Source organism: Papaver somniferum, chromosome 5 (assembly GCF_003573695.1).
Source record: "Papaver somniferum cultivar HN1 chromosome 5, ASM357369v1, whole genome shotgun sequence".
NCBI lineage: Eukaryota > Viridiplantae > Streptophyta > Magnoliopsida > Ranunculales > Papaveraceae > Papaver > Papaver somniferum.
In genome coordinates, this window is record NC_039362.1 from 959,536 (window position 1) to 969,161 (window position 9,626).

Consider the following 9,626-nt stretch of genomic DNA (forward strand, 5'->3'; position numbering starts at 1 on the left):
AACTTAAATTCTTATCTACCGATTAAGTTGGTATTTCTAAACACGACTATGTTATTCGGAGGATAAGTTTTTTGTAAAGTTCTGAATGTACGATGGCCCAAAAATCAGAATTTGGAAAAAACTGATACTTTTCAAATTTTGAAATTGAAATAATCGGAAGTTAAATTAGTTACCCAAACTTCCGAATATGGGCTGTCTAACCTTATATATTGGCCCTTGGAACCACCTAGAGCCATGGCGTGGTTTGTTTTGAACTTGTAATATTCGGAGGATAAGTTTTTTGTAAAGTTCCGAATGTACGATGGCCCAAAAATCAGAATTTGGGAAAAACTGATACTTTTCAAATTTTGAAATTGAAATAATCGGAAGTTAAATTAGTTACCCAAACTTTCGAATATGGGCTGTCTAACCTTATATATTGGCCCTTGGAACCACCTAGAGCCATGGCGTGGTTTGTTTTGAACTTGTAATATTCAGAGGATAATTTTTTTGTAAAGTCCCGAATGTACGATGGCCCAAAAATCAGAATTTGGGAAAAACTTATACTTTTCAAATTTTGAAATTGTTATAATCAAAAGTATAATTAGTTATCCAAACTTCCGAATATGGGCTGTCTAACATTCTATATTGGCCTTTGGAACCACCTAGAGCCAAGGCGTGGTTTGTTTTGAACTTGCTATATTCGGAGGATAATTGTTTTGTAAAGTCCCGAATGTACGATGGCCCAGAAATCAGAATTTGGGAAAAACTTATACTTTTCAAATTTTTTATCCTACACAATCGGAGGTATAAAACATTATATTGTCTTCCGAATAAATACTGGCCCCAAAATGGGATTTTTCTTATATCAGAAATTTTGAGATATTTTCAATATATATATATATATTCGGTAGTGAGTGTACCTCCGAATACTGTGTGTCTACTTAAATATATTCGGGAGCCAAAAAATTCATTAAACTACCGATTATTACCAGTTTGTATCCAGGAAGATATGACCAACAATATTCGGCCGATAACCATCAAATATTTCTCCCGAATACTGTCGATGTTCTTGAAAAATGAAGAACACGACTACATTCGGAAGTAAATGAGCATGCATATCGCCCGAATCTGGATAAATAACCGAAAACCCTAGAATGATTTTTTCTCGATTCGTCGAATTAAAGCGAAATAAACCCCAAAAATGATAGACTCTTACCTAATTGGGGCCATTTGACTTTGGAGCGGAAAAATTTTTTTTCTTCCACAATCGGAAGATAATAGGAAACTGGAAGAAGAAGAGTTGAAATGAGTAGAATTGTTTTTGATTTGGTTTTTATACAGTTTTACCATAATGGCATTTATGTAACTTCAATATCATATAGGGTACCCCTTAACTAGAGTCTTTGGCTGGGTATAAATTGATGGCCCCTAAATCCTTTGGGGTGATCCCTAAAAACGCCAGGTTCAATAACTAAGAAACCTCATAATAATGTGAACCATTATAAAACCACAACCCCAAACCAAACCATAACCAAAAGATTGGACATAAAAAAAAATCTGAAGATTCAGATGAATAATCCATTTCAAGAGCAGCAACATCAACTTCTATTTTCGTAGAGTTCCTATATGAAATGCTTTCTTCCCTGCCATATGATATGGGATATATATATATAGTACTAGAAAGTAGGAGCTATTTGAATAATTCACCGTATGGATTCGTAATTTAATAACGGAAAACCAGCTATAATCAAGGATCAACATGAATATTTCTTCCAATATGGCGTCCCAGACTAATCCAACACACAAGCTAGCCCAATCAAAGTCCAACAATTCGATTCCTTCAAATCCCAACTTAAAAAATTAGGAAGAAAGTCAAAGATTACCATTGTTGCAATCTCCATTGCACCCTTAAAACTTCAGATTTTTCTAAGCACACTGAGGCGATTATGAAGAACCCTGGAACCTAACCTGCAAAGTCAAAAAAAAAAGAAGAAAAATGATCAGAAAATTAAGAAACAGGCGCCACTGATCCAAGAAAGTATTCTTTGTACAAAATCAAAAAAAAAAGATAGAGTTTAATACAAATATGAAACCAAAGTAATACTACAAACAACATAAAAGACCATGATTGTATATCATGTCAAAAATCAAATAAACCCATGTTTAATGAACCAAGAACTACTACACTACAGCAAATTGATTCCTCAAATCCACCTCAATTCCTGTCACTCCCGAGTCCTAACTAATAAAAAGAAAAGAACACGCCCACCAATTTACACAATATCAAGAAAGAAACATCACCAGTACAAATTGGCTGCAATCCGACCAAGCTATTCAAGGTTATAAATTGGCTGGATTGATTGGTTACCTGAAACCAACATAAATAAGGGTTTATCATAGTTGATTTGGATTATTGATACATTGAACAAAATAAACAATCATCAAAATATCCATTATTAACCTCCATTATTAGGGTTCACACCTGCATGGTAAACCTTGAGTGCAATAGTTTCGAGAGAGTCGAGCATCAGCCGAAAAATCAAGAATACAAAGCAATCAACACAAAATCATGAAGAAAATTTTCTAGGGATTGAATTCTCAGAGAACCAATAGCAGAAGAAAGAAACCGAAATATATTTATAAACGAAAAACCCACATAATTAATATTTGCTCTTCATAAACATAAGACGTCTCTTTGATCAAGAAAGAAGATAAGGAAGTTTTGGTGCCGCAACAGTTCATTAAACTCAAATAAACCCTAACCAAACACAGTAAACCCTTGATTTCTTCAAATCCCAACATGAATTTTGTAAAAACTGTACCTGAAAAAATAAACCCCTACCAAGCCCATATGATCATAAATCAAGAGATTAGAGTTTCAAAAATCAAAACAAAGCAGCGAAACCCTAACCTATGTTTTGTTCGGCTGGATTCCTTCATACCCTAACTTCCATTTCAGTTATTCCTCTCGTTCAGGGAAAAATCAGGAGGAGAATAAAGAGAGCGAAATTCTGTATCATCGTTAATGATGATCTTTTTCGTAGGGAAGAAAACCTAGGTTTGTTCCTAAGGTTTCTTCTAAGATTTTTTTTTTTGTTTTCATTTTTCTTTTTGAAGTGTGATAAATATAAAAATTTCTTTATTTTGGAGTTTGTTTTCAATTCTGTGAGAGGGTCACGGTCACCGTTCAACGTGGAGCGTAAGAAGCTTAGGATTTTAAAGAAGTTAGATATTAATTTTGGTAACGTGATTTTCTCAAATACATTATTTCTCAAATTTTTATCCATCTCAATGGAATGGGCCGGAGAATACTTGGAAATCTTAAAGTTAAAGCTGGTGAATTGCCAAAAATTTAGGAGTTAAATTTTACCTAGGGGTGTGCAACGAACAGACGGTTACGGATTAATCCAAACCGTCAAAATTGCGGATTTGAAAAATCCAACCGTGTTCGGCCCAATCATTCACGGATTTCACTCTGCGGATCAGCGGGTAATACGGACCAGATACGGATTAGTTAGAAGAAAAAAAAAAAAAAAAAGGCAAAACAAACAAAAATACTTCAGGGTTCCCACTGTAACTAAGCGATCAACTTGAATAGATTCATTTGAGCACTGTTTGGCCAATAGACTAATGTATAAAAGAAAGAGAAACGCAAGTATTACACACACATGATTAAAGAAATTACCAAGAGTAAAATAAGGAATCTTGCTTATTTATTGTGTCAGAAAAACTGGAATCTGTATGTTAGGCTTACTCAAGTATGATTCCAGTTTCCACTAATCAACATAGTTATACGAGCAAGTGAAGTAATTGCATAAGCAGAACTCTATATACTGCGATAAGCCTGTGGAGTAATGAGTACAACTACATTACAATGCCATCAAATGATACAACATCGAATAAGCCAAGCAAACAGAAATAAATATCTCTCTCTCAAATCCCAAATTTCATATAAAATTGATGATAAAACTAAAACTTCCAATAATTATTCTCAGTAATTTTATTAAATTCCCTCACTACTCTACGGTGTGCGGGTGGATCCGCGGATTTAGAAAACCAACCGTAACCAAACCGCTAAACCTTGCGGATTTGGAAATTCATCCTTGTCCGACCCATAAACTATTATGGATTGGTTTTCACCCGCAATTTTGCGGACGGTTGCGGATGAAATCCGCGGTTCCGGATTCCATGCACACCCCTAATTGTACCTCATTTCAACAACCCAAATTTCTAAGGTGTCAATTTAAAATGAGCTTAGAGCAAGGGCTGTGGGGTTGATCCCCCGATCAAAATGATAGAGTTTATCAAATTTGACTCTACTACGTGTGGAGAGAAACCCTCTTTCACCCCATTCTCTATCAAACCCTCAACCGAGTAAAGGAGTATGATAGTCTCCACTATACGGCACTGAATTTGCCATCTGAAAAAGTTGAACTAAAACGGCACATTAAGAGCCGTATCAAAAGGCTGTTCGAGTAGTAAAAAGATATTGTACGGCTCTTCATCTGTTGTATTAGTAGGAAAGTAGTTTATACGGCTGTTGATTGGCCTATTGAGACCAAAACAGTTGCATGCGGCAGTTTAGCTCCCGTATAGTGTGTTGTTTTTTCCAATTGCCATACTAGCAATTACACTCTATCATACAGACTATCACCCCTATCCCAAAGCCCTTGCTCTTAATAAACGACGCAACAACAATTCTGATAAGGGAATTAGGAACAGTGGATAACAACTATTAGCTATGTTGGACCTGAGATATTCTTCACACGTTCTGCATCACTTGAACATTGTAAGCCAGTCCCAGATACAAAAGCAATATCTGCTCTGACAGGAAATTTTGCAGAAATCTGTAAACCAAAATCGAAGAGGCATAGGAATCAATATGAGATGAAAACAATATTGCACAGCCTATGCGCCTAGAAAGAACATTGGGAAGAAAACAAGTAATTTTAGAAAGGAAGCGCATACCTGAAACACCAGAACATTAGGAGAGTTTTCAGATGCGTCTGGCTGCAGTAGACCCACCTGTGTTGCCTGGAAAGTACGTCTACCAGAATGACGAAGCGAATGTAATCAGCAACATTGGAAGAGAATGTTGATTAACAGAAACCCCAAGTGGAACATTATAAATGCTGCACTGCTTTTAATAAATTGAAAATTAAACGTGCATGGGATCCATAAGCATTCTGAATAAGTTCAGCCAAATTGTGGAAATGAGGAGTTCTAAAACCAGAATAATGGATATCCAAGTCATCCCGCAAAAGTTCATACTCAAGGTCCGTATCTTGTTTTTGCCAGATTCGTCAATAGCATCAACGCGGCAAATCAGACAACACATCATCAGTGATATTTAAACACATACTGTTGGATCCATATGCAGTTCCCAACCACCAGTATCCTCGTGTGATCCATATGCAAAAGAGATGAATCACGCATATCCAGTTTTTCTCTGCCAACACCAAGAACAGTATTATCTTCTTCTTCTGCCAGGTAGAAGAAAAGATGACCAGTACCCCATAACTCTTCATCTAGATTATCTCTGTAAATATACCTCACAAAATAAATTGCCAAGAAGACTAAAGCGAAGGAATTGAGATATGCACATAGCTTATGAACAAATGTTATAAGTTTCATTTCATAAAGCTGCTTATTTTCTACAATCCTATATTTTAACCTGTGTTGCAACGATACGGATACGGTATCCGATACAGGATACCAATACGTTACTAGGATACACCAACAAAAAAATGATAATACGGCGATACGGAATACTCAATATTAATCTGTAGTCTTAAAATATATATATATCATATATGAGATAGAAACATAACAAAATACATACATCTGTTAGAGGTAATCAGATAAGTGTTGTATATCAGTATCTGGGATAAATAGGGTTTGGGTATTCTACTGGTTTTGGAGGAAATAAAACAGAGAGAGTTAGAGGTAATCAGATAAGTGTTGAGATTAAGAGGAGGAGGAGAAAGTTTGGGATAAGTATTGACAGGAGGGGGTGATGACAGCTGGTGATAAATATCTAACTTTTATTAGTTTTAAAGAAATATATGGACAGCTGTTGCTTCTTATCCAACTTTTGGTATTTTAACTAAAAAGAAAAATTATACAGTTGGTATTGGCCGTATTGAACGTATTGGATACACGTATTCATACAATACGTATTGATACGCCAAAAAAAGAAGTTTTGACGTATTGTTGCAATACAGATTTTAACACACATCAAATTTTCAATCATCGCTCGAAAAAGTGATACAAGATAGAAAAACCTTACTTGTCAACTTGTGCATCGATACGAACTGCCCAGTCCCCACCATATATAGCCACTCCCATCTTCTTTCATTTTCAAAAATTTAGTGGTCAAGGTTATTCCATGGTCATCAATAACTTGATTACCATAGTCCCGTCCATTATAATGCCATATGTACTGAGCTCATCCGAATCCTCACAAACATGTCGGATGACATACTTACCATCCTTTACACCAATCCACATCAATCCAGCCATTAATGACTGTGGAGTCCTAAAAACAATTTGTCAATCATTTGAAACTGAACTCTTTCAATCAAAATGAAAAATTATACAATTATGAAATCATCAAATTAGCTTGAATACCTCGATCGAACTCCAACATAAACATGGGGCCGATAAGTTTCCCGATACAAGCTTTCCTTGTGCTCACCTTGAAACTACAAACTAAATATGTCTTCGGAAACACGTCAGAAGACAACATAGTAACAATCATAAGAAAAAAAAGATTGGAAAAATTAGATTCATTAGACCATAATAGTCATACATGATTGGATGTCTATGCATATTAGCAAGACTTGCAATTGCAGACTGCGAAAAATTGTGCAACAGATTAAAATAAGATTACAAAGTGAATTCATTTTCAACGGAGAAAACACCCAACAAAATACAAGGAACTGCAAAGGAAAAAGAAGACATGAATTACTCCAACTTAACATATTGATTAAACATCTACGTAAACAGCGCATAACACCCTTACATTGACTTGTTTTTCTTCTCGTTCTCAATATCTTCTTCTTCGTCACAAAGACTCTCACCGTCTTCCGTACCATCGTCGCCATCCTCCTCCTCCTCCTGCTCCTCCTCCTCCTCCTCCTCCTCCTCATCATCATCTTCTTTAGAGTCATCCTCATCTTCTTTGTGTGAAGTTTCCCATTGTGCTGGCCCAAGATAAGAACCTGTGTCCAGCGAAAATAGGCTCTCCACATAGACAGCTACACTGCGAGAGGAAGCCATTGAATCCTCATGGATATCCAGAATGGTGTCCTGGTTTGGGTCATATATAACCATATGCAAACAATTATCATCCAGGTCTAACCCCAACAGAATTTTCCCATTCTTTAACGACTGCACGGGTATAAAATTGTTAACTACCCCAAAATGTTTTTCTAGCTCAATGGTGAAGAATTTGGCCCATGCTTTCTTCACTCCATTGTCCTTCAACTCCCATACACTTACAACCTCAGAATCATAAGACGATAAGGTAAGCGACCCTCCTAAGACGCACAAAAATGGTTCGGCAGCTACTTCAAGGATAGGCAGTGGCCTCTTATCGAACTCCTCTTTCTCAATATCAAAACAAAGAATAAAGTGGTCATTTCTGAATTCACTTCCTTCCGCATATACTATCCAATGAAGAGACCCATTTACAGGCAAGCGAGCCATATCAAACATTCCTGTATCATCAAAATCATCCATCTCGACGCCATCAATTCCTCTCCATGAATTTGATTTAAGGGTATAGACATGAACCTTACACCAACTTTTCTCAAGAGACTCCGCCAGACGCACCACTTTAAAATCTTGAATTTGGTAATCATAGCCAAATCCATACTCCACATAAATCCTGTCTTGATCCTTTGATGCACCAGGTGGGTTTGGTACTCTCTTACATTCATTGGTACATGGGTTCCACAGCATAAGAACACACGACTGGGACTTACTAATATGCCTTAACAAAACTAAGCCATTGCAACATCCAAGAAACTCAATTCCCATCTCGAGAGATTCGATTGGGCAAATGACATGACTGGATTCCTCACATGTAAATGATAATGGATCATAACTAAAGGTATCTATATTGCTATAACTACGAAGTATGAGATTAAATTTGCCAATTTCAACAGCATGCTGGTACTGTGTTTTAAGAAATTTAGAGCTTTTCAATAAAATGTGCCACTCATTGTTTACACACCTGAATCGTGCAATTGACTTTACAGGCAACCGAATCAGGATGTCCGATAAGATCTCTATTGGCAATTTCACCATTCCTGCATATAAAACAAAAACCAAATCAAATAAGTTTTCAGCACTATACTTACTAAAGAGATCTGATAAAAAAAAAACAAGAACTTTTAAGCTCTAATTCATTGATTTCAACCAGAAGACAGTACCTGCAATGGTCAAGTTGTTGGGACAATTCACATAGGAAAAAAAAAAGTCAATAAAAGGAGAAATCCTAAGATATTTAATCAATTTAAGCAATGGTTTTCTCTTGGCACGATCTCTCACCCACCAAGAATGAATTATTGTTTATTACAAGACAGCAAAGAAAACTACTCATGGATGTGCATAATAAACCCAAATGGGAAACTAAAAAACATACAGAAAGCAACAACCAATAACACAAATTATACTCTACCTTGAGTAACATTGTTTTCGCCATTTTTATGAAAACTTCAAAATGTGATCCATTTCCATGTTTATGTTCTCCTCGGATCTCTCTCAATCAACCCATCTAGCCCAACACTCCCATTAAGCTGCACCAACAAACTATGACTCTTGCTTCTACCAATCTTTTAAATCATTATCATTCAGAAACTCTGAACATCCAATTGACCTTCAAATCCCCAGCTCTCTTCTTCCTACACTCAGAATCCTCAATCTCCTTACTTAGTCTCACGCTCTTCTCCTTCTCCTCACTCTCCATCTTCCAATACTCCTCTTCTCCCTATGATCCATTTCCATCTCTAGACTCATAATCAGATAATCTGATATCTCAATCTATACCCTCTAACAATGGGTTCTACAATTATCCAATTCTCACCCCAATTCAACCTTCTCATTCAGCAATTCTCTTCCTTGAACCTCCAATTCCTTTGAAATCTTCAACTTCATCATCAGCTCTCTTTTTCACACGCTTCAACTAAGCAGAAGACACAACTGAGTACGAAAAACAAACAAGAAAGATCAACAAATTCCACCGGAAGACTACTAGTCTCTGAAGTTACCTCTCCAATTTCATCTTCTCCAGACCCATCGCAGATGAAAACAAAATTTAAACCTCAAATTTATCTCTGGTGGTTCTGTCTGGGGCAATAGATACTTGACCCTGGTCAACATCTATACTCCATCCCCTATTGTTGACTTACTACTTTGGATTATTGACTCTGGTCAACACTCTATTTTGATTTCGATCAATGCCCTTCCCTTTTATATCGTCATGTTTTCAATGGTATTAGGGGGGAGCCCTAGCTTTCGTCTAAATGCTTTATCGCGTCTAGTCCCTTTACTTATGTCATGTCTCTCCACTCCGGCTTATTTTGGAGAAGTTTTATAAATTTGACACTGGTTAAATTTGTTTTCATCTTATCATTTCT

At 36.4% G+C, this 9,626-nt stretch overlaps 1 protein-coding gene across 1 annotated transcript; it reads right to left on the minus strand.

The window, feature by feature from the left end:
* Positions 1-6,755: 6,755 nt before the first annotated feature.
* LOC113280848 (F-box/kelch-repeat protein At3g23880-like) lies at positions 6,756-9,320 on the minus strand. The gene is made up of 2 exons (XM_026529424.1): positions 8,669-9,320; positions 6,756-8,297 (listed from the first exon to the last, which is right to left on the minus strand). Exon 2 carries the CDS (start codon positions 8,293-8,295, stop codon positions 7,003-7,005), a length of 1,293 nt encoding a protein of 430 aa, XP_026385209.1. The 5' UTR covers positions 8,296-8,297; positions 8,669-9,320; the 3' UTR covers positions 6,756-7,002.
* Between the last annotated feature and the right edge of the window lie 306 nt (positions 9,321-9,626).